This window comes from Bos taurus, chromosome X, assembly GCF_002263795.3.
Source record: "Bos taurus isolate L1 Dominette 01449 registration number 42190680 breed Hereford chromosome X, ARS-UCD2.0, whole genome shotgun sequence".
Lineage (NCBI taxonomy): Eukaryota > Metazoa > Chordata > Mammalia > Artiodactyla > Bovidae > Bos > Bos taurus.
In genome coordinates, this window is record NC_037357.1 from 40,310,935 (window position 1) to 40,337,872 (window position 26,938).

At 35.7% G+C, this 26,938-nt stretch overlaps 1 protein-coding gene across 3 annotated transcripts in view; it reads left to right on the forward strand.

Moving 5' to 3' along the window:
- The window catches only part of LOC538674 (protocadherin-11 X-linked), an 801,970-nt gene that overhangs the window by 467,921 nt on the left and 307,111 nt on the right, over nt 1-26,938 (forward strand). For 2 of the 3 annotated variants that reach the window (XM_059883735.1, XM_059883737.1), the window contains exon 5: nt 14,478-14,507. In XM_059883735.1, the coding sequence (XP_059739718.1) occupies nt 14,478-14,507 (30 nt within the window). The remainder of the gene's footprint in view (nt 1-14,477; nt 14,508-26,938) is intronic. The other variant, XM_059883736.1, reaches the window with a different exon arrangement.

A 26,938-nucleotide genomic window follows, 5' to 3' on the forward strand; every position in this document is an offset into this window, starting at 1 on the left:
AGTATGTGTACATAGTACCAAAGAGGGTTCTGCCAAATGTTTTACAGATGAGCAAAAGATCTGAAACTGGAACCTGTATCTATTTATTCAAAACTGGATATTCTGTGTCTATTGCATGATATTCTTGCTTATGATTATACCAGTCCTCCAAAAATTTACATATTATATAAAATACAGTGATTGGTGTTCAATAATCTTTCAATGCATTTTGGTTTGATTACCAGAAAATAGAACAATCTATTTTATATCTTTGTGTATTTTTTTTTGTTGGAATGGGAGCATAGTCCCTTCACTATTTGTTTGCACCAGAAAAAATTACCCCCCAAAATTGGCTAAAACAACAGAAATTTATACTCTCACGATTCTGCAGGTTCAAATTCTGAAATAAAGGTATCCTCAGTGCCTCTGAGAGCCCCTTGTTCCTTCCAGCTTCTGGGGGCACTTGACAATCTTTGTCATTCTTTAGCTTGTAGCTGCATCCCCCCAGTCTTGTCCTGCTATCACTTGGCTACCTTCTTTCTGTTGATATGTGTCCTCTCAGTTGGTAAAGAATCTGCCTGCGATGCAGGAGACCTGGATTCCATCCTTGCACTGGGCAGATCCTCTGGAGAAGGGAATGGCAACACTCTCCAGTATTCTTGCCTGGAGAAGTCCATAGACAAAGAAGCCTGATGTGTTACAGTCCACGGGGTCCCAAAGAGTCAGACATGACTGAGCAACTAACACTTTCAAGTTTCTTCTTAAAAGGACACCAGTTATTGGATTTAGGGCATCTCTAAAACCAGGATGATTTCAACTGAAGATCCTTATCTAACTAACATCTCAAAATTTTTTTTTTACAAATAAGATCAAATTTTGAGTTTGGAGTGGAGATGAGTTGTTGGAGTACATTATTTTATCCACTAAAACTATTATGCCTTATTTGAATTGACATTATTAAGACAAGCTTAATGAATGTCGCAAACCTAAAGGCAATCCATTCAGCTGGGGGAAAAATGAAGGGATTCGAGTCTCTGTTTTTTTTTTTTTTTTTTTTAATGATTTGAAATAAAGCTGAAATTCCACAGAAAATGCATGAAAAGTAGAAATTCAGCATAGAATTGCTAGAGGAGTTTGAAATAGGGGAGGATATATCAGTAATCAGCTAAAAGTTCAAGAAAATTGAATGATAATCTTAAAAAGGAATATTTTTCCCATCTAGAAAATAAGCCAGAAATGACAATTGATATCAGACAGTTGTAATAACTTATTTTTCTCTAAGCTAGGTAATACTAGTTTAAAGCCAAAGGATAAATTAAGAATCTTAGTTTCAAGTCACAATCAGAAAGTCACATGCTTAACTAGTATTTATATAAGATTAACATTTAACCTTCACTTGAAACAATGCTAATGAACTAATAACACTACTTTCAAGTAGTCTTTGTTTATCTTAGAGTTTGATATAAAGGCAGACACATAGGTTGCTTTTAATTTTTTATTTTATCATAGATCTAGTTATGCTTTCATCTATTATATATAAAAAAAAAAGCCTTCACAGAGGTAAGCAGTCTGGTAGCTACTGCACTTTAAAAAATGTTTTCGTTCTAGAAAAAAAGAAAGATCATTTGTATTCTGATGTTTATTCTCATAATCACTTTAGTACTTTGATGCTTATATTGTAACATCTATAAGTTTAATAGACACAATGCAACATTGTCAGATTTTTACATTTCATGAGAAGGACATGTTAAGATGATCTGTAATTTAAAATGATGATAAAGACAATGGCATACATTTTTTAGCAGCAAACAGGTATTTTATGCAAAATTCAAACAAAAATGATACATTGTTTCAACTGATGTGCAATATTTTCAGAAAGCAGATGTGTTTGTCGCATTGCTTTTGTTACTGTCACAGTATAAGAATATTTCAGGGTAAGAGTAGGGTTTTGAATAAGCCAGAAAGATGTGAAAGCAAGTGCAATAGTATTCTAGCCCAACCCTGTCTTCGATAAGAAACTATAGATTTGTATCATCCATAATATTCTGCTTCTAGGTCATTTTGAGAATATTTTACTCTTGTTTAGCATTGTTAGATCAATTCTAGTACCAATTCTGAATAAAGCACTGTTTTTTGTTTTTTTGTTTTTTGTTTTTTCCCCTTTAGTTTGGCTCTCATTCTGGTACTGCATATAATCTCTGCATGTTCCAAGATTCAGAACCCATGAAAAATCATTTCAACTGGATTTAATCAAGTACTCTCAATCCCTTTCCCCCATATTCAGCAAATGCAATGTCATTGTTCCATGGGCTCCCCTGATGTCTCAAGGGGTAAAGAATCCTTGGAATGCAGGAGACAAAGGAGATGCGTGTTTGATCCCTGGGTCAGGAATATCCCCTAGAGGAGGAAATGGCAACCCACTCCAGTATTCTTACCTGGAAAATCCCATGGACAGAGGAACCTGGCAGGCTATAGTCCATGGGTTTGCAAAAAGTCAGACATGACTGAGCATGCACACACACACTATATGGTAGGTGGACTTGAATAAATAATAATTTGGCAACCATTTTAAAAAGTTTCATTCAGAGAGAATTTCCTTAACGTATTTCAAATTATGTGTAAATTCATATCTGGACTACTGGAGGGGGTAGTCATTCCCCTCTCCAGGGGTTCTTCCTGATCCAGGGATCAAACCCAGATCTCCTGCATTGCAGGTAGATTCTTTACTGTCTGAACCACAAAGGTAGACCTATATCAAGACACAGGTAACTTTTCAACCCTTTGAATGGATGAGTTTGGCAATCTATTCACTGATATCTTAGTAACAAGGAATACCACGTTAAGTTCATATATTAATAGTAGAATAGTTCATGTACCATAGTTTTACAGACCTAATTAAAATAATTTTGAACTCCAACATATAGTTTAAAAAATATTTAGACAGGTATTTAATTATAAATTTTCTAATACTTAATTCTAATATTTAATTATATTATATTTTCATGGGTCTTTAATTCTAAAGTTAATAAGTTAAAAATAAAATTATATTGTTGGGAAAGGTTTGGAGAAATTGGAACATTTGTACACTACTGATGGGAGTGTAAAACAGTGCAGCTGTTTTGAAAAACTATCTAGCATTTCCTCAAATGTTTTAGCATAGAGTTTTCAGCCATTTCACTCCTAGGTATACAAGTATAACCAAGAGAAATGAAAACACATGTCCAAGCAAAAACCTCTGTATGTGTTTACAAGTAACATTATTCATTATACCCAAAAGGTGTAAGTAACCCAAATTCCCATTAATTGACGAGTGTTTAAACAAAATATGGTATATTTGTACAGTGAAATATTACTTGGACATAAAAAATGAATGGCTTACTGAAACATGATGCAACATAGCTAAATCTTTAAATCATTATGATAAATGAGAGAAACCAGCCACAAAAGGCTGCATATTAAGTGATTTTACTCATAAGTCCAGAACAGAGAAATATAAAAAGAAAGTAGGTTAGAGGTTGCTTAAACTTGTGAGAAATGAAAGGTTGGGGGTGACAGTTAAAGGGTGTGGGGTTTTTTTTGAGGTGACAAAATACTCTAAAACTGACTATAATAATGGTTGCAGATACCTATGAATATACAAAAGAACACTGAATTTATACTTTAAATGGATGAATTCTACATTATATGTTATATATCAATAAATGTGTTAATATGAATCACCAGCAATAACTAATACATATATATACTACTAAAACTGACAACTACTGTTCAGTGCTCCTAGTTTACTTTAACCCTTGTAACAAATACTGTAAAGTAGGAACTCATATTTCTCTATTCTATAGATGATTAAACTAAGCCAAATTACAAGAAGAAGCATGCCTGGGGTCACATAGGTAATAAGTGACCTAGGCAACAGTTGAATCCAATCACTGAAGCTATAAAATTTGTACTTTCCAATAAGAGTCATAGTCAATTATGCCACAGCTCTAATTATCTATGCAATTAAAAAATGGAGGAATATCTTGTTATTTAATTCAATTTATAGATATTTATTGCAGGTCTCCTTAGTACCAGGCACTCTTTTAGGCATTAAGAATATAGCAGAATTTCAAAACTCAAAATGACAAAATTTGTGCTGCCATGGAGCTTACATTCCAAAACTTTAGAATCCAGAAGAGCTGAGTTGAAAACTTCTATACCTTACAAGTAGAGTGACTAAATAAGTTCTTTCACCTCTTTGATTCACATATTCCTCTTTGTAAAATGAGATTAATAATTTTCTCACATCAAAGTGTCACTATGTCAGTTCAGTGAGATGATACTTGTAAAGCATTTAGTGAAATGCTTCACACTCAGTAAATGAAAGGTGATGATACCAGTGGCAGTGAAAGTTATAGTGATATTATTCCTGTCATTGTCACAATCATTACCACCATCATCATTGAGTGTAGCCTCTGAGTTGTGTCCAACTCTTTGCGGCTCCTTGGACTATAGCCCTCCAAGCTCCTCTGTCCATGGAATTCTCCAAGAAAGAATACTGGAGTGGGTTGCTATTTCCTTTTCCAGGGGATCATCCTGACACAGGGATCAAACCTGGATCTCCCACACTGCAAGCAGATTCTTTACCATCTGAACCATCAGAGAAGCCCATCATGATCATCATTAAATGTAGCTAATGCCCTGGTTTTAGTGTAGGAGGAAGATACAGCCTTCTAAAGTTTTGCTTGGATAAGTTCATATAGCTACTTGTGAACTTAAGACTGAAACCCAATGATCTTCTGATTTCAAATTTCATAATCTCTTTACTGATGAGTTGACACTATGTATACAACTTTTATGTCAATTCTCAAATTTATAAAAAAAGAGAATAAGGCAATAAAAATACCTAGATACATTCTCATAAATGTCTTCTTTTGAAATGGTGATTTATATTTTAGAAAGAAAATAGTAAACATGTTTAATACATTTAAGTTTATTATTTTTATTAGATTCACCAGTATCTTTCCCCTGAAGCCAACAACACTCTAAGTTGATAATTGAATAAATTTCTGAAATACAATGTCATGTGTACCAGCCTCCAAAAAAAAAAAAAAAAATTAAACCAGGCCATGGTAGTTACATGGAAATTTAAACCAAGTAAAAATTATACTCCACATTCTGATATTTTTAAAGTGTATATTAGGGGGAGTGGTAAGCTTACCTTCTATAGTATTAATATTAGACCTGATTCCTTAGGCTTCTAATTTGTTACACTATAAACACACATGCACCTTAAAGATTTCTTTTTTTAAACTTCTCACCCAGTTTTGGCCATTTGTTAGACAAATATTTATTTTATGTGTATTCTGTGTATACAGTCATAAATGTTTCATTTTGACTATGCAATTCAGAAAAGTTACCCTTACAGCCCTGTTCGTGCCATCAGAAGTGCTTTTTGTTATTTTTGACCACAGTGAACATCTCAATTTGCTATTACACCTGATCCAACTGACAAAAACAGAGTCACAGTTGGATGTACATAGAGATTATCATACCAAGTGATGTAAGCCAGGGAGAGAAAGACAAATATCATACAATATTTCTTATATATGGAATCTAAAAAATAAAAAATGATACAAATGTACTTATATGGTGGTGGTTGTTTAGTCCCTAAGTCATGTCTGACTCTTGTGACCCCATGGACTATAGCCCATCAGGCTCCTCTGTCCATGAGAGTTCCCAGGGAAGAATATTGGAGTGAGTTGCTATTTCCTTCTCCAGGGGATCTTCCTGACCCATGGATCGAACCTGGGTCTTCTGCATTGCAGGAAGATTCCTTACCAACTGAACCACCAGGGAAGCCCATGAATTTATATACAAAACAGAAATAGACACATAGACATATAAAGCAAATGTACAGTTACCAAAGGGGAAAAAGGGGAGAGACAAATTAAGAATTTTGGATTATCATATACAGACTACTATATGTAAAATAGATAACCTACTGTATAACACAGGGAACTATACTCAATATTTGTAATAACCTATAAGGGTAGAGTAAGAAAAGAATAGATATATATGTATGCATGACTGAATCACTTTGCTGTACACCAGAAACTAACACAACATTGTAAACCGACAATAATAATAATTCAGTTAAAAAAATTAATGATGGTCGATGCTTTATTGAGTGATCATTGTAATAAGCTTTTAAAATCTATCTATTCTTTTTTTAAATTTTATTTTATTTTTAAACTTTACATAATTGTATTAGTTTTGCCAAATATCAAAATGAATCCGCCACAGGTATACATGTGTTCCCCATCTGAACCCTCCTCCCTCCTCCCTCCTCCCTCCCATACCATCCCTCTGGGTCGTCCCAGTGCACTAGCCCCAAGCATTCAGTATCGTGCATCGAACCTGGACTGGCATCTCGTTTCATACATGATATTTTACATGTTTCAATGTCATTCTCCCAAATCTTCCCACCCTCTCCCTCTCCCATAGAGTCCATAAGACTGTTCTATACATCAGTGTCTCTTTTGCTGTCTCGTACACAGGGTTATTGTTACCATCCTTCTATCTATTCTTATTAAATGCATTGTTTCTATACACATGATGTTCTATTTCTTTCCTAATTAGGAGGCAGGGTAGTAATTAAGGATAAGCTCTGATGTCTTTGTTCTCTAACATATTTCTTCCTCTTTCTGTTACCTGTGTTCAGAGATGTGGTGCCCCTGGCTTCTGACTTTAGTTCTTATGCCTATCACTGGGGCTTCTCTGGTGGCTCAGATGGTAAAGTATCTGCCTGCAATGCGGGAGACCCAAGTTTAATCCCTGGGTCAGGAAGATCCCTTGGAGAAGGAAGTGGCTGCCCACTCCAGTATTTTTGCCTGGAGAATCCCATGGACAGAAGAGCCTGGTAGGCTACAGTCAATGGGGTTGCAAAGAGTCAGACAAGACTGAGTGACTAACACTTCATCTATCATTAGCCTTATTGATTATGGACATGGAGAGAGGGGAGGAAGGGGTGAGATGTATGGAGACAGTAACATAGAAATTTACATTACCATTTATAAAATAGATAGCCAATGGGAATTTGCTGTATGTCTCAGGGAACTCAAACAGGGGCTCTGTATCAACCTAGAGTAGTGGGATGGGGAGGGAGATGGGAGCGAGGTTCAAGAGGGAGGGGATATACATATACCTATGGCTGATTCATGTTGAGGTTTGACAGAAAACAAACTCTGTAAAGTAATTATTCTTCAATTAATAAATAAATATATTTAAAAAATAGTAAAAAATAAATTCTTAACAGTTATACTCAAGAGGACATATACTCTGCAAGCAACAGCAATACATGAAGGCAGAATGAAGGTAACAACTGTAATGTACGCATTTAAGCAAAGGAAGAGAAGTGATAAACCTGGAGATGGGTAAAAGAAGGAATTAGGATTTCTCAGAGAACCTGCAGGGAGGCCATATTCTTTTGGGTTAGAGAGAACTTCTTGTATTGACCTCATACTTTGTTCTTGCTGTGTTTGTTCTGAATGCACAGATTGAAAACAGACAAAGCTAAAATACAGAACCACATAGATATTGAGGAACACCAAAATCATTTGATCAAAGAAATATTATCATTTCTTTCAATTATACCAATACAGTTACAGCCTCAGTGTATACTTGAATAACTCTTCACTGTGGTGACTTATTTGCCACCATATTCTACTATGCTAATTCTGTGTGATACAGAAGAGAGCTAACTAAAATTTGAGGTTGATCTCCTAGTTGGATCATTTCATTGATATTAACAAACTTGCTTCTCTTATGCTCTATATCTTGCTCCTCTTTTTAATGAGTCAATCAGCTCTATCAATCTTGAAAATTAGATAAAACAGGAGAAATGTTTATTTATTGGTAGCAAGAGAATTTATTTACACCTAGAGGTTGATAAGAATGTGTGAAAACTACTTGATTAGTGTATTATAGAAATTTCTGAGCTTATAAAGTTCAGACTGGTGAACTTTTCTCCCTCCTTCACTATATATAATTTAGTTTGGACAGTGATTTTGTTGATTCAATACTCATCTCTTGGGGTTATTTTATTTTATTTTATTTTTTTAAATTTTATTTTATTTTTAAACTTTACAATATTGTATTAGTTTTGCCAAATATCGAAATGAATCCGCCACAGGTATACCCGCGTTCCCCATCCTGAACCCTCCACCCTCCTCCCTCCCCTTCCCTCCCTCTAGGTCGTCCCAGTGCACCAACCCCAAGCATCCAGTACCGCGCGTCGAAACTGGACTGGCGACTCGTTTCATACATGATATTATACATGTTTCAATGCTATTTTCCCAAATCTCCCCACCCTCTCCCTCTCCCACAGAGTCCACTGGAACCTATTATACAGAGTGAAGTAAGCCAGAAAGAAAAACACCAATACAGTATACTAACGCATATATATAGAATTTAGAAAGATGGAAACAATAACCCTGTGTACGAGACAGCAAAAGAGACACTGATGTATAGATCAGTCTTGGGGTTATTTTAAAAAACATAAAATGATTAAAAATCCATGTCCTCATTAAAATATAAGTTGCTTTTTAGCATGTGTTTTCCCTTCCAGAATTGATTTTTTTTAAATGTTTCTATCATCAAATCTGGTATCAATTTGACAATCTACTCACATTCCTGCCAATGTATTTCTGTGTTTTCTTTTATTTCTAATGCTTGTCTAGTTGTCATGAGAATGGCCCACTTATAGTGACAGATTGTGTTATGTCTATGTGGTAAGAAAAATGCAAAAGCTATCATTTTAATATTTACCACTTGATCTATTTTGAGCTTTTCTCAGTAGAAATTCTCAAACAAGGGCAAAAGTAGCACAGCATAGGCTATTGTTTTTAATTAAAATGTATAATTTAATGAAATAAACACATATTCTGGAGTTGTCTTTTTTTCACTGCAGTGATAAAGAAGTGTTCTCCTCAATATTTGACTAGCCTTAAATATTATCATTAATTTTTCAATAATTCACTGATTTACCAAGATAGATATAACTAATGTTTTCATATTTTCACTTGTCTTGCTAAGGATTTTGACATGCTCAGTAATAAGTGGTAAAACATCTAACTAATATCTACTGTGTTCTTGAAAGTAAATTCTAATGGAGCAAATATAGAAAGATCTATTGTTATTCTATAAAATAAAGAATTGTATTTTTATTTTTTAAATCTATTTATTTTAATTGGAGGCTAATTACTTTACAATATTGTAGTGGTTTTGCCATACATTGACATGAATGTCATATTCTTAGATATGGATAAACTTTTGAGTGTTTTTTGTACATGGTATTTTCTCTGTAGGAAAGTTGACATTTTTAACCTGTTATTTAAGAATTATCACTCATAATAAAGGGAGATATAAATACCAATTGTTTAAATACATTAAAATCCAAGGACTTTTTCTTCAAAGAGATTATTCAAAGCATTATGTTCAGGCTATGCCTTCAAAGACAAATGAAATTCTAACACAGAGCCATTGATGGCTGAATTTGATCAACACATAAGAACAATATGAATATTAAGGCTAAAAATAACTATCCAAAGTGGAAAGGAAAAACAAGCATACTTTGATTTCCTTATGTAATAGAACTGTGCCCATGTCAGGATATCTGGGTCAAATATCAATTTTGCAAACTTAAGTTATATTAAAATGACAGGAAAAAAATATATATAGATATACCCTTTTTGGTCTGAGAATACGTCATTGGATAACAAAATATAGAACCTTTGTTTTGTTTCAAGGCAAATTATGCTCAGAGAATGAGATTATATTTGCTAATATTTTATTTAACACAGGTCTACTCTGGGAATTATGATTTCACAAGCAAATAGCATACAGATAATATCCCTTAATAAGCCAATAAAGAAATAACATACTCAAAACCAATGATAGGTTAATTATACTATTTTTCCAGACAAAGGGATAAGGTCCAAATTTATCTGAGGTGTACCTTTCTATTGCAGGAAGGGGCTCCCTTCCAGAGCCTGAGAGTAGACTCCTGTCTAACATTTGGAAATGAAATGTCCAAGGAGACACATGTACTGACAAAGCAAAAGACTTTATTGTAAATGGGCTCTTGGGTGGAGGGCAGGAGGGTAAGAGAAACCAGAAGGACTACTCTGCCACATGGTGTGCAGTCTCAGGTTTTATGATAATGTGCTTAGCTTCTGGGTTGTTGCTGATCAATCATCTCTCTTGGCTTATATTTGATCTGACTCAGGGTCCTCCCTGGTGATGTTTACATCTTTCAGCCAAGATGGTTTCCAGTGTGAGGGTTTCTGGGAGATTGACAGGACATATCATCTTCTCCCCCTTTCTTTGACCCCTCCCGAATTCTCCCAGTTAGTTTTCAGTGGCAGCATCACATGAAACAGGAGTGAAACCTCCTGTTTCAAGACAACTCAGGCAAGAGGTTATCATTGCAACTGGCGAAAGCAGTGGGTTTCCTTCAACAGTTCCTTAACATTTCTATAAGATGGCTTTTGGGAGAGAGAGCTTAGCCAACTGAGAACTGATATTCAGTTGTTAGTGCAAAGATGAAAGTCCCTTGTTACTAGAACATATCACTAGAAAATGAAGGCATTAATGCTGGCCAGCATGATAATCTCCTTCTTCCAGGCCACCGCCTGATTTTCACCACTGTTAAGCAGAGATCCACCTTCCTAGGCAGGAGTTAATACTCCAAAGTCAGAGAGCTATTTAGATCAGCAAGAGTCACCTTGTCTGGACTGAACACTCTCAGATGGTTCTCATAGACTCTGGATATTTGTACTCTTAATATCTCCTTGCCATAGTTGCATCTTCATCTGTTCTTAATTGATAAGACTCCAGGAGTGCCCCTTAGTATCTGAACTACTACTGAGTATTTATCAGCAGTTGCAAATGTTGATGATAACATCTTGACATAACAACTTCAATTCTCTTATCAAAACAATATTACTTTTAAAAGCTTTGTTCTTAGATCAAAACAACTTAATCTTTGTCATGAACAAGTAAATAAGAAATCATATCAAAGCACTGTACAACAGCATTCATTCTCTTACTATATTTATTGTATCACTTTTTGTACATACCCTTATTTCAAATTCAGCCCTATCTCCTCCCCAATTCTCTGTGATGCTCAAAGAAACTTTTACACAACTGTAACTATTATAGGAAAGTGTGATAAAATATTAGGAGAAAAGACTTTGGGGACCATAATTAGCTAGAAATGTTAGATACATGATACTTTATCAAGTGATGTATTCATCCCATACAAAGGAGAATGAATTAAAGGGATAAATGGCCTAAATGCTTACAGAGTCTTCAAAATCAGTTTACTGCCCAGTTCCTGAGGTTGAAAGGGATGAAAAAAAGAAGTCTTAAATAGAAGCAAAAAGAATGATTTGACCAGGATGGCTGCAGAAAGAATTTAGTTGAATAGAATTGAATTAAGGAGTTCCTAAGACCCACAAAAGTCAATATTAGGTATTTAAGGATAGTATCCAAAACTGTATATATATTTATGTTTACTCCTAAATCATGAATCTCCAACCAGCTTAGATTTTTTTTTTTTAAGAAATGTGTTTATGCTCGAGATAAAAACTCATCCATTTTATTTTTTTTAATTTTAACTTTACAATATTGTATTGGTTTTGCCATATATCAAAATGAATCCGCCACAGGTATACATGTGTTCCCCATCCTGAACTCTCCTCCTTCCTCCCTCCCCATACCATCCCTCTGGGCCGTCTCAGTGTACCAACCCAAAGCATCCAGTATCATGCACCGAACCTGGACAGGCGACTCGTTTCATATATGATATTATACATGTTTCAATGCCATTCTCCCAAATCATCCTACCCTCTCCCTCTCCCACAGAGTCCAAAAGACTGATTTATACATCAGTGTCTCTTTTGCTGTCTTGTATACAGGGTTATCATTACCATCTTTCTAAATTCCATATATATGCGTTAGTATACTGTATTGGTGTTTTTCCTTCTGGCTTACTTCACTCTGTATAAGAGGCTCCAGTTTCATCCACCTCATTAGAACTGATTCAAATGTATTCTTTTTAATGGCTGAGTAATACTCCATTGTGTATATGTACCACTGCATTCTTATCCATTCATCTGCTGATGGACATCTAGGTTGCTTCCATGTCCTGGCTATTATAAACAGTGCTGTGATGAACATTGGGGTACACGTGTCTCTTTCCCTTCTGGTTTCCTCAGTGTGTATGCCCAGCAGTGGGATTGCTGGATCATAAGGCAGTTCTATTTCCAGTTTTTGAAGGAATCTCCATGCTGTTCTCCATAGTGGCTGTACTAGTTTGCATTCCCACCAACAGTCTAAGAGGGTTCCCTTTTCTCCACACCCTCTCCAGCATTTAATGCTTGTAGAATTTTGGATCGCAGCCATTCTGACTGGCGTGAAATGGTACCTCATAGTGGTTTTGATTTGTATTTCTCTGATAATGAGTGATGTTGAGCATCTTTTCATGTGTTTGTTAGCCATCTGTATGTCTTCTTTTGAGAAATGTCTATTTAGTTCTTTGGCCCATTTTTTGATTGGGTTCTTTAATATGTGCAAATCAATCAATGTAATACACCACATTAACAGATTGAAAAATAAAAACCATATGATTATCTCAATAGATGCAGAGAAAGCCTTCAGGAATAGAAGGAACATACCTCAACATAATAAAAGCTATATATGTCAAACCCACGGCAAACATTATCCTCAATGGTGAAAAAGTGAAAGCATTTCCTCTAAAGTCAGTAACAAGACAAGGGTGCCCACTTTCACCATTACTATTCAACATAGTTTTGGAAGTTTTGGCCACAGCAATCAGAGCAGAAAAAGAAATAAAAGGAATCCAAATTGGAAAAGAAGAAGTAAAACTCTCACTGTTTGCAGATGACATGATCCTCTACATAGAAAACCCTAAAGACTCCACCAGAAAATTACTGGAACTAATCAATGAATATAGTAAAGTTGCAGGATATAAAATCAGCACACAGAAATCCCTTGCATTCCTATACACTAATAAGGAGAAAATAGAAAGAGAAATTAAGGAAACAATTCCATTCATCATTGCAATGAAATGGTGACGGATGAGGGAGGAGGGTTCAGGATGGGGAACACATGTATACCTGTGGTGGATTCATTTTGATATTTGGCAAAACTAATACAATTATGTAAAGTTTAAAAATAAAATAAAATTTAAAAAAAAGAATAAAATACTTATGAATATATCTACCTAAAGAAACTAAAGAAATATATATATAAAACTATAAAACACTGGTGAAAGAAATCAAAGAGGACCCTAATAGATGGAGAAATATACCATGTTCATGGATTGGAAGAATCAATATAGTGAAAATGAGTATACTACCCAAAGTAATTTATAGATTCAATGCAATCCCTATCAAGCTACCAATGGTATTCTTCACAGAGCTAGAACAAATAATTTCACAATTTGTATGGAAATACAAAAAAAACTCAAATAGCCAAAGCAATCTTGAGAAAGAAGATAGGAACTGGAGGAATCAATCTGCCTGACTTCAGGCTCTACTACAAAGCCACAGTCATCAAGACAGTATGGTACTGGCACAAAGACAGAAATATAGATCAATGGAACAAAATAGAAAGCCCAGAGAAAAATCCACATACATATGGACACCTTATCTTTGACAAAGGAGGCAAGAATATACAATGGATTAAAGACAATCTCTTTAACAAGTGGTGCTGGGAAAACTGGTCAACCACTTGTAAAAGAATGAAACTAGAACACTTTATAACACCATACATAAAAGTAAACTCAAAATAGATTAAAGATCTAAACATAAGACCAGAAACTGTAAAACTCCTAGAGGAGAACATAGGCAAAACACTCTCTGACATACATCACAGCAGGATCCTCTATGACCCACCTCCAAGAATATTGGAAATAAAAGCAAAACTAAACAAATGGGACCTAATTAAACTTAAAAGCTTCTGCACAACAAAGGAAACTATAAGCAAGGTGAAAAGACAGCCTTCAGAATGGGAGAAAATAAGAGCAAATGAAGCAACTGACAAATAACTAATCTCAAAAATATACAAACTCATCCATTATAAAATGAATGGAAAATAAATGATATAATAGGAGAATATCTTACTGGAAAGATGTCTTTTCTTGGGTAATACCTATGTGAGCTAAGCATATAACAATTTTTGATGCCAATCGAAGGCTTCATATTCTTCTAAATGTTGTTGCATGATATTTACAATGTTGTTATACACTTTTCCTGAAACCACTGAAGAATGCAACAAATAAAAATAGTTTCACTAGAAGACCAAAATTGTGTATTATTGCACTGAGAATATTGACATTTTTTTAATGTACTTGCAATAACAAATTGAAACTGATTTTTTGTTTTTGTTTTGTTTTCCTTTGCTTCCTTTGCCTACATTTTATCCTAAATCAGCAGAAATCCAAGGGGAAAAGGACAATAAAGGTAAGATGCTAATTTCAAAGAAAATTGACTTCAAAATTTGTTGCACTATCTTTTCTTAAATTTCTGAAGCTACAGTAGCTACTAAGTGCAGTTAAAACTGTAAGTATTTAAGATGACATATGTTGTAGTTCTGCCTTAAAAGAGCTTCAAACTGAACTGTCTCTACATTTTGTATTATTTACACAGTCCTGGAGGCAATTTTCAAGGCTAATTTTATTTTATTTTTCACCAACACTTTCTTTTCCCAATGTGGCAAAACATCATCCTGATGACAGCATCACTTTGTGAATGTTCTGGTAATACAGTTATTTCATGATAAATTTTAGCAATAGAAGGGACCATTTTGGTGTCAGTTCACAATTAACAGTGACAGCAAAAGTTAGTAAATATGAAGCATGATGATCTTGGATAAGGTCACAGAGAAAAATACTATAAACATGGTCAATCAGTAGTTTGATGTTCTCTGAGAAATTGGGCTTTAAAATGTCATATTTCAATGTAAATTTTTTTTCTAATTGAAATGTAGTTGATGTACAATATTATGTTTGTTGCAGATATACTTTATTGTGATTTGACATTTTGATACATTATGAAATGATCACCACCATGATAACTCCAGTAACCATATACAACCATATAAGTTATCACAATATTATTAACTATATCTTTTATGCTGTATATTACATCCACATGATTTACCTGTTTTAAAACTGGAGGTTTCTATCTCCTGATCCTTTTTACCTTTTTCATTCACTGACCTCCCCTCTGTCAACCACTTTTTTGTTCTCTGTAGCTCTGAGTCTGTTTTTGTTTTCTTTTGGTTTTTAGATTCTGGATATGAGAAACTACAGTTGCTGTCTTTGTCTCATTTATTTAACTTAGCAAAATACTTTCTAGATTCATCCATGTTGTCACAAATGACATGAGTTTTAATGGTTGAATAATGCTCTATTACATATATACATCAGATCAGATCAGATCAGATCAGTTGCTCAGTCGTGTCCGACTCTTTGCGACCCCATGAATCGCAGCACGCCAGGCCTCCCTGTCCATCACCAATTCCAGGAGTTCACTCAGACTCACGTCCATCGAGTCAGTGATGCCATCCAGCCATCTCATCCTCTGCCGTCCCCTTCTCCTCCTGCCTCCAATCCCTCCCAGCATCAGAGTCTTTTCTAATGAGTCAACTCTTCGCATGAGGTGGCCAAAGTACTGGAGTTTCAGCTTTAGCATCATTCCTTCCAAAGAAATCCCAGGGTTGATCTCCTTCAGAATGGACTGGTTGGATCTCCTTGCAGTCCAAGGGACTCTCAAGAGTCTTCTCCAACACCACAGTTCAAAAGCATCAATTCTTTGGCGATCAGTCTTCTTCACAGTCCAACTCTCACATCCATACATGACCACAGGAAAAACCATAGCCTTGACTAGACGAACATTTGTTGGCAAAGTAATGCCTCTGCTTTTGAATATGCTATCTAGGTTGGTCATAACATTCCTTCCAAGGAGTAAGTGTCTTTTAATTTCATGGCTGCAGTCACCATCTGCAGTGATTTTGGAGCCCCCAAAAATAAAGTCTGACACTGTTTCCCCATCTATTTGCCATGAAGTGATGGGACCGGATGCCATGATCTTCATTTTCTGAATGCTGAGCTTTAAGCCAACTTTTTCACTCTCCACTTTCACTTTCATCAAGAGGCTTTTTAGTTCCTCTTCACTTTCTGCCATAAGGGTGGTGTCATCTGCATATCTGAGGTTATTGATATTTCTCCCAGCAATCTTGATTCCCGCTTTTGTTTCTTCCAGTCCAGCATTTCTCATGATGTACATACATACCACATTTTCTTTATCCATTCATCTACTGATGAATACTTATGTGTCTTTCATATCTTGGTTATTGTGAATAATGCTTCAATGAGAGTTGGAGTGTATAATATATCCTTCTGATTTAGTGTTTTTGTGCTGTATCATATGGAAGTTCTATTTTTATTTATTTATTTTTTTTTTGAGCAAACTTCATGTTTTCCACAGTTATCTATACCGATTACATTCCCACCGACAGTACACAAAAGGGTTCCCTTTTCCATACATCCTCACCAACGTTTGTTATTTGTTTTCTGTTAATGATAGTCATTCTGACAGGTGTGATTTGAAGTTCCCTGATGATTAGTGATGTTGAGCATCTTCTCAGGCGTCTGTTGACCATTTGTATGTCTTTGAAAAAAATGTCTATTCTGTTCCTCTGCCCATTTTAATCAAGTTGTCTTCTTGTGTTGAGTTGTAAGTGTTCTTTGTGAATTTTAGATATTAACCATTTATCAGTTATGTCATTTGCAGATATGTTCTCCCATTCAACAGGTTGCCTTTTCATTTTGTTGATGGTTTCCTTTGCTATGCAAAAACTTTTGAGTTTGATGTAGTTCCATTTGCTTAATATTTGCTTTTGTTTCCCTTCCCTGATAAGCAGCCCCCCCCCCAAATATTGTTAACAGCATGCTGCCAATGTTCTCTTCTAGGAGTTTTATGGTTTCAGGTCTTACATTTAAGTCTTTAATCCATTTGGAGTTTATTTTTCTATATGGTGTGAAAAAGTAGTCCAGTTTGATTCTTTTACATGGAGCTGTCTAGTTCTCCCAACAGCATTTTTTTTGAAGAGACTTTACATGTTGTATATTTTTGACTCCTTCAATGTGAAAATTTTAAATTCTGCTCACCTATATATAAACAGTCTAGCTTTCTAAAAAAATTTGAAGTTTTTTACTATTAAAAATTAAACTAATCCTGAACCCCCCTCCCAAATTGTCCCCCCCCCGCAACAGAGTCCAAAAGACTGTTCTATACATCTGTGTCTCTTTTGCTGTATCACATATAGGGTTATCATTACTATCTTTCTAAATTCCATATATATGCGTTAGTAAACTGTATTGGTGTTTTTTTTTCTGGCTTACTGCACTCTGTAAAATCGGCTCTAATTAAAGTAAATAAATTTAAATTAAAAAAATAAACTAGGTCACACATACTGTTAAATTTTAATTACCTCATTGATTAGACTGCACCACCACTAAAAATAATTCACTGACATTTATTTTTTAGAATTTATGCCTCAGTTTCTTCACCATGTTTTGTGGTTGAAAGAAATAGGTTTCCCTTAAGCTTCTGATGGAAGATATTTTGGAAATTAAAATCAATAAGCCTTAAATGCTGTTCATATTAGGAACCAAAACATTGCCGTAACGATATGCTAAGTTAAATGTGATTTTTGTTGTAAGATTTTTTTTTTTTTTTGGTAATATCCTCCTGTAATTTGGGAGACTAGATTTTGTTTTTGAAAAAGAACTTACCAAAGGATGGTCTAGACTATGCTCAAGGTACTCTGTTAGCCCTCGATGGCTTTATAAAGTGTGAAAATTACCAGAAAATGGTGCCTGAGTAGAATGTAAAAATGTATTTTCATTAGTGTTTGAGACTAAACTAAAATAAACTAAAATATCAGCATTAGAAAATTTTCACTTTCTGAATTTCCAAATGCCTTTCTGAATTATCTTATCACTGTGACCTTGGAATGATGACTTTTTGAAAATTAACTCCTCCCAGAAGTCAAAAGGTCATAGAAGAGTTCTACAATTAAAAGGAGGGAAGCAACGGTAATGAAATATTACTAGCTATATAAAGTAAAAGAGAGAAGCTCTAAAGACTTTAGATGTTCTAACATTCTCAGTCATCTGATAAATTTAGAAATGGAACTGCTTGCTCAGTCATAAGTTGGAATTTTGAAGAACAGAATGGCAAATTTTATCTAGTGTAGTTATTCTATGAATAGAAAAATATTTTATTTTTTAAAAATTAGGCCTTTGTATACAATGTCTGGGGCAAATTCATAAAATACCTGGCTCCTGAAATTTTAACTTAAAACATTTTAATTGTGAATATTAAAACATTAATATAATCTCAATATAAGGAGCAATGGAAATGGTTTTAGTGAAGGATTTTTTTTTTTTTTTTTGGTCAAATCAAAGCAAATCTGGGCTTAGGGAGAGATTCTATTCAGAACAGAGAGAAGGATCTGATCTCAGAAAACTGCAGGTTCTTAAAATCCAACAACAACAACAAAAAAGTTTATTTTTTTTAAGTTAAAAAGGGTAAGCAGAAATAAACAGAATTTTTAAAGAAGAAACTGGACAAGCATGATAAGTGACCAGTGGGATCCACCAGAAAAAGTGTCTTGCTTTGGTCAGCTGATTCCCAGGAGACCCTTATAAAGGGGACGTGTTCCACAGTTTTAGTGCTTGCTCATTGCTTGTGAGCAAGCAGAGCTCTGGAACTTGGAAGAAAGAGAGATGCTTGACTAAAGTTTAGTCAAGACAAAGTCTTGTAAGAGAAGGAGGTAGCAAGAGAATGGTCATATCCCAGGTCTCAGGGAAGTCCCTGGGATGGGCCCCCAAGGGAAGGTCTTTGACTTTGCACAGTCAAGGATCTAAGAGAGAGTCCAAGTAGAATAGAAGCCAATTTATTCAGGCAGACACACACTCCATAGGCAGAATTTGTTCCATCTCAGAATGTGAGAGGGCCCTGGGGAATACAGGTTGCTAGTTTTTATGGGCTAGATAATTTCATAGGCTAACAAGTGGATTATTCCAGCTATTTCTGGGAAGGGGCAGAGACTTCCAAGAATTGGGACACCACCAACTTTTGGGTCTTTCACTGTTGGCCTCCAAGCTATCATGGTGCCAGTGGGTATGTCATTTAGCATATGCTAATGCATTACAATGAGCATACAATGAGGCTCGAGGTCCCCTGGAAGTAAAATATTCTGCCATCTTGGACCTAGTAGGTTCTATACAGTTTTTGTGGCATCCTGTTTTTCTCAACAGTTGTGTCATTCTTTTCATGGTTGTGCCCTGCCTACTTCTCTCCTGCCTCAAAAGCAGAGGATAAGAAAGGGAAAGCTGTGAGCAATTGGTCATTTTCCCCAGCATATTTCTATACCAAAATAAGCACAGTAAAATTAACTCATTAATACTGTGCTTACTCTGTTCAAAGCACTGTGTGTGCGTATGTGTGCATACATATAAGGGCATATATGTATATATCTATTCTATACCCACATCTGTATCTCTATACCTACTACAAATTTAGTCCTAACAAGAATCCTATAAACTCTTTTACAGATGAAGAAATCATGGTACAGAAACCCTAAGTGACTTGCTGAGAGAGTCAGTTCCTAGGCAGGTTGATAGGGAGTCTAGGGGTCCCCAAGGAGAGAGGGATCTGGAATTCTCAAGGGGTCCCCAAGGAGAGAGGGGTCTGGAATTCTCAAGGAGAAAGAAAGGACAAACTTTTTTTCTTTCTCCACATTCCTTAGGATTATATAACAATAATGTATCCTGCCTAAGGACAGTCTTTGGATTCAACCTTCTGTTATCTTAAAATGTAAATTATGGGCGTAGACCTGGTCTTTACAAGGATGTATCTTGCCTGAGGACAGTGTTATCTTAAAATGTAAATTATGGGAGTAGGTCTGATGAGGTCTTTACAACCTCTAAACATTCTTTGGATTATATAACTTCGTTGTTAACACTAGCAAGTGGGTACTCTTTCTGCCCCCTTCTGATGCCTATGTCAGAAGCTTTCTCTATCTCCTTTATACTTTAATAAAACTTTATTACACAAAAGCTCTGAGTGATCAAGCCTCGTCTCTGGCCCCAGATTGAATTCTTCTCCTCCAGGGGCCAAGAATCCCGGTGTATTCGCATGATTCAACAACAACCTTTCATTGCCAGAGTATAGAGCTCACAAGTAGAAGAGATATGGTTTGAATCCAGACAATTTGTCCAGAATACCTTTCAAAAAAGAAAAAAAGAAAGACTTTAAATCATAAAACAAATACTTCTTTCATATCAAAACTGTTTTTTATGTGTGTGTGTGTGTTTTAGTACCCTGAGTATGTTTAATGTTTTAAGATGCTTCTGGAAGAATAATATTTTTTAAAAAATTTACCTCTGACAACTCTGATGCTACAGACTCATTATCAAGCCCTTTCACTCCATACCTAAATTGATGTAATATGATTAACATATACTATGGAAATTAAGTCTGTCCTCTGATGCCCTTTATTTTTGGTTCATTGCATTTATATATACATTTGATTTTGGATATTAAATTCAGGAAGCTATAAACATTAAATATATGGTGTCAGAATATTCATTAACTTTGGATTTATTGCAAATGTTTCCATAAAAAGTTCAATAATCTCTTGAACTCTTGAATTTCACCTATGGAGGCTTTTAAATTTAGATTATAAAATATGACTTTTATTTTCAGTTTAATTCAAAGTGAAAAATAAAAGATTCCTGCATTTGTTTAAAATAAAAAAAGGGGGCCCCCATATTAACCAAGAAAGAAGTATCTAAATGAATGCTTTGTCCTAGAGTCTCAAACATCAAAGGATCTAGAGACTCAAACATCAAAGAACCTAGAGTTGCTCAATGACTGGGGCTCAATAGCCCCAGCTATTTACATTTAAAAGACTTCAGAGGCCTCACCAGACAAGTTTTAGGTTCCACATCAGAGGTTTAAAGTACAGAGATAGACAAGCTTTTCTACCTCCTTCCTTTTTATTTATTTATTTATTTATTAAGATTACATTTCATAGAGAAGCTAGTGACATTCAAAGAGAAAAACAAAACAAATGCCATACTCCATAGTGCCATAATTCTTTAGTATGGGAGGGCTGAGTTAATTAAGGGGAAACCACATTTCAACACATAACTACCTGTGATTGAATAAATTACTGTTCAGTTCAGTTCAGTTCAGTGGCTCAGTCATGTCCAACTCTTTGCGACCCCATGAATCGCAGCACGGCAGGGCTCCCTGTCCATCACCAACTCCCGGAGTTCACCCAGACTCACCTTCATCGAGTTGGTGATGCCATCCAGCCATTTCATCCTCTGTCATCTCCTTCTCCTCTTGCCCCCAATCTCTCCCAAGCATCAGAGTCTTTTCCAATGAGTCAACTCTTCGCATGAAGTGGCCAAAATATTGGAGTTTCAGCTTTAGCATAATTCCTTCCAAAGAACACCCAGGAATGATCTCCTTTAGAATGGACTGGTGGATCTCAAGAAGAGGTGGCAAGAATATACAGAAGAACTGTACAAAAAAGATCTACATGACCAAGATAATCACGATGGTGTGATCACTCACCTAGAGCCAGACATCCTGGAAAGTGATGTCAAGTGGGCCTTAGAAAGCATCACTATGAACAAAGCTACTGGAGGTGATGGAATTCCAGTTGAGCTCTTTCAAATCCTGAAAGATGATGCTGTGAAAGTGCTGCACTCAATATGCCAACAAATTTGGAAAACTCAGCAGTGGCCACAAGACTGGAAAAGGTCAGTTCTCATTCCAATCCAAAAGAAAGGCAATGCCAAAGAATGCTCAAACTACCACACAATTGCACTCATTCCACACGCTAGTAAAGTAATGCTCAAAATTCTCCAAGGCAGGCTTCAGCAATACATGAACCATGAACTTCAAGATGTTCAAACTGGTTTTAGGAAAGGCAGAGGAACCAGACATCAAGTTGCCAACATCGACTGGATCATCAAAAGAGCAAGAGAGTTCCAGAAAAACATCTACTTCTGCTTTATTGACTATGCCAGAGCCTTTGACTGTGTGTATCACAAAAAACTGTGGAAAATTCTGAAAGAGATGGGAATACCAGACCACCTGACCTGCCTCTTGAGAAACCTATATGCAGGTCAGGAAGCAACAGTTAGAACTGGACATGGAACAACAGACTGGTTCCAAATAGGAGAAGGTATACGTCAAGACTGTATATTGTCACCCTGCTTATTTGACTTATATGCAGAGTACATCATAAGAAACGCTGGGCTGCAGGAAGCACAAGCTGAAATCAAGATTGCTGGGAGAAATATCAATAACCTCAGATGTGCAGATGACACCACCCTTAAGGCCGAAAGTGAAGAGGAACTAAAAAGCCTCTTGATGAAAGTGAAAGCGGAGAGTGAAAAAGTTGGCTTAAAGCTCAACATTTAGAAAACGAAGATCATGGCATCCGGTCCCATCACTTCATGGCAAATAGATGGGGAAACAGTGGAAACCGTGTCAGACTTTATTTTTGGGGGCTCCAAAATCACTGCAGATGGTGACTGCAGCCATGAAATTAAAAGACGTTTACTCCTTAGAAGGAAAGTTATGACCAACCGAGACAGCATATTAAAAAGCAGAGACATTACTTTGCCAACAAAGGTCCGTCTAGTCAAGGCTATTTTTTTTTTCCAGGGGTCATGTATGGATGTTAGAGTTGGACTGTGAAGAAAGCTGGGTGCCAAAGAATTGATGTGTTTGAACTGTGGTGTTGGAGAAGACTCTTGAGAGTCCCTTCAGTTCAGTTCAGTTGCTCAGTTGTGTTCGACTCTTTGTAACCCCATAAATTGCAGCACACCAGGCCTCCCTGTCCATCACCAACTCCCGGAGTTCACCCAAACTCTTGTCCATCGAGTCGGTGATGCCATCCAGCCATCTCATCCTCCTTCGTCCCCTTCTCCTCCTGCCCCCAATCCCTCCCAGCATCAGAGACTTTCCCAATGAGTCAACTCTTCGCATAAGGTGGCCAAAGTATTGGAGTTTCAGCTTCAGCATCAGTCCTTCCAAAGAACACCCAGGACTGATCTCCTTTAGAATGGACTGGTTGGATCTCCTTGCAGTCCAATGGACTCTCAAGAGTCTTCTCCAACAGAGTCTCTTAGCAATGTTTATTTTCAACTTGGGAGAAGTGCAATTGCTTGAACCTGGTTAATATTAAAACAAAGTAACGTTTCTTGCTCAAACACAAACTGGTTCCCTTAGTACTAACCTAAAAATTTCCACTTAGACTTTTTTTTTTTAAGATCCCTCCCCCTTTAGTAAACATGAGTCTGAATTGCCCTTAAGTGAAGTCGCTCAGTTGTGTCCGACTCTTTGCGACCCCGTGGACTGTAGCCTACCAGGCTTCTCCATCCATGGGATTCTCCAGGCAAGAATACAGGAGTGGGTTACCATTTCCTTCTCCAGGGGATCTTCCCGACCCAGGGATTGAGCCCAGGTCTCCTGCATTGGAGGAAGACGCTTTAACCTCGGAGCCACCAAGAATTGCCCTTAGGGTTTGCACAATTGGCCATGCTTGTTAATGCGTATGTTCACAAAAGTGCTAAACTGAAAATGGCAGAGACAGAACTGAATGAGACCATCAAAGAAGTATATTTCTTATTTCTTTATATTTGCCTGAGATGAATTTACAAAGTGGCTTCTTTCAAACTAGGCTAGCAGGTATCAGAAAGAGTAGCTATAGTCAAAAAGCAAACAAAAGCCATTGTCTGTCATTGGCCTCTCCTCTTCCAGACCTCTGGCGTTTGTGTAACCATTTGCTCCAAGGCTACATGAAGAAGAGGAAGGCAATGAGAATGTGAAGGAATATACATATTAACCATTTTACTGGTGTCTCCAAGGCACTTCTTCCCTTATCCTATTCAATAATCCAGGAATATTGGGAAGTTTATTCATCATAAATTATTCTAACTGTACAATTTAGGAATTTGAATACAGCAGAGTATATTTAGATTTTTTTTAAAGGTTATCTCTAAATAAAACTAATTTTAAGGGTATGTTTATGAAGAGATGTATCCACAGGCCTTGGCTTTAATGAAAGTTTATTTTTGTAATACTTTTTACAGCATGATAAGCTAGCAAATGCATGAAGCTAAATCTGCAGCAATTGTGAATGCTATTTCTTCTATACTAAACAGTTTTCCTTATAAAGCATTCAATTGAATGCTAATAATGATATGAGAAAGTTAAATCACACTAAGTGCTCTAATTTAGCATTACCACCTACAAGCAAACCAATTAACTTTTTTCCTACATATGTTCCATAGATAGGATCTTCCAGGGACACTGTACTGCAGGTATACTTTGAGTCCCTTGGTAGTGTCTTAACAGCTTCTTATTTTGCTTTGGAATCAATTATTTAACTCAATGGGTAGTGAATGAAAATTTAGTAGCAAAAAAGTGACAGATAATTTGAAGGACATCTCTGGTTTGATCTTTAGATTCTCCTTCTGTGCTTATTCAAGACTTCTGCTTGCACCTGATATTCAATGTTAAAACTATTAATGTAGTTATCACCATAAATACATATCTATTTTGTCTTACATGTTTTTTTTTTTGATCTGTTTTTTATTTTATTTATTTTTATTGCTGGGTTGGTTGATCCTATAGCCCTAATATACAGTGATTACAAGGACTCCATGATTTTGAAGTGTCTCTCTTTTCATTACCATAACTTGATTATCTGCATTGTATTATCCTATCTGGTTAACTGAACTTTTCCTTCTTAGGTCTTCTAATTGTTCATATATCAATTTATGAGATTTCTTCCTGGTTATATTTCTTTCCCCATCTTATCATTGCCATTCTTGACTTTTCATTCTTGGATTCTCACTCTGTTTATGGTGCCAATTTCCAACTGTAGTTCCATCACAGATCATATTCTCCATAGGTCACTGAATACTCTTTGGCAAAAGGAGAAAAAAAGTCACAAAATTGTACTTACTACACATTACAGTATTAAACTTCCCCTGCGGCTCTAGGTATTGTTGAAAAGTCTTTCTATGCTCCTTTTCATTAACTTTATGTCCTTGAATGTCTTGTCTTGAATGACTGTCCCAAACCGTTTCAACTATCTTCAAATTACTTTTACAACTTCCAACCCTGAATTACTTTAGGTCCTAATGTCCTAAGACAGAAACCATCTTTGTAATCCCAATATATCTCTAATTTTCTTTCTAGTATCTCATTTGTTCCCTTTTAATTGTTGAAATATCTAGCTCTTTAGTCTCTTTCTACACTCCACTTCCATTTTTCCTTCAAATATACATAAATGTCATTTGTCAAGGAAAATAAATATTAAATAACTACCCCTCCAAGTAGATTAAATACTCTTTAGCCATTGCTGCAATTCACTACTAAATTGAGGGAATCATCTCTATTAACTGCATTTTCCCACCACACACTTCTTGCTATAATCTATTATCTTTCCTTACAGTTGAAATATAACCCTTTCATCATTTGCCCAAGATTTTCTGCTTAATATGTCCAGAATTTCTGTTACATTTGACATTTTAAAAACTGTCCCTCTCTCATTATTTCTGGAAACCTTTCTTCCATAAAGCCATCTGTGATCTGTCCGTCCATTTCTACATATAAACATAGTGTTTACAACTGGATTGTGAGTTCATGTTAATAAAGTACATATTTCTTCTATATCCTTTCAATTCCTAGTGTAGAAAATGAAAACTTTTCCTTATTAGATTCTTTCACTGGTCTAATCATTAAATTGATATAAGACAGATTAACAGGAGAAAACAAAATTTAATTTCATATGTATGGGAGCTAATAATACTCAAAGAAGTAACCAAAGCAGGCAGCTTCTATACCTTTCAGATAAATAAACAATAAATTTGTGAAGAATTAACAATATGTAGGGATTTGGGTTTGGGGTACTAAACTTAGTAAAGAAGTAAGGTAACAAGGTTTTTCTGTGCAACCTTTCAGCCCCGACTTCTCTGACTCTGGTGATGAGAATCTCTATCTTTCTCCTTGAACAGTAAAGATATCTTTCACATTGGAGATTCATTTCCTGTTGTGAGAGGGACAAAGAAACATCAGAGTGTCCTCATACTTGCTGTTTCTTGTTACTTTAATTCAAAATAATTAATATGCTGAAGCAGTATATCTTGGGATGGCCTGCCCTGAACCTATCACTAGCACACTATCCTATCATGTTTACTTTTTATAAATATTTGCTGTATTTGTCTTATTTTAAATTTCCAAATTTTGATAAGCTTAACCAAACTGACTTAATCCAAATGAAATTGACTTATACTTTTCCAAAATAAAATGTGGAGTATTCAACTAATATAGTAGCAAATGCTTGATTATATAGGGATTTATAAATCTTCTTTTTAGGGTCCTCTGAGTTCATGTTAAATATAAGGAAATTGATATCACAAATAGTGAGCTACTCCTTAGCCCTAATTCAGGCAGTTGTAACCTGTTGTTTGGTGTGTGTAGAAGTATCCTAGGAAAATCAATGCTGAGAAGAGTCTTCTTTTTAAAACTCTGATGCACTGAATTTTTTTTTCAAGTATTTTTCTGTAAGTTCCCAATTGACTGAACTGTCCAAGTTAGGCTATTTCTTTAAAAATGTTATTTTTCTTTCCTCTTATGCCAAAAAAGTGGATGGAGTGGGGGGTGCCTGTACTGTGTCCTCTTCCTTGTCCCTTAGTGAAAAACTCTAAGCCTCTATTGAAAATGTTCTAAGTCTTTTGCCTACCTATTGTCTCACCTTGCAGCATCAAAGTTCACCCATTATATCT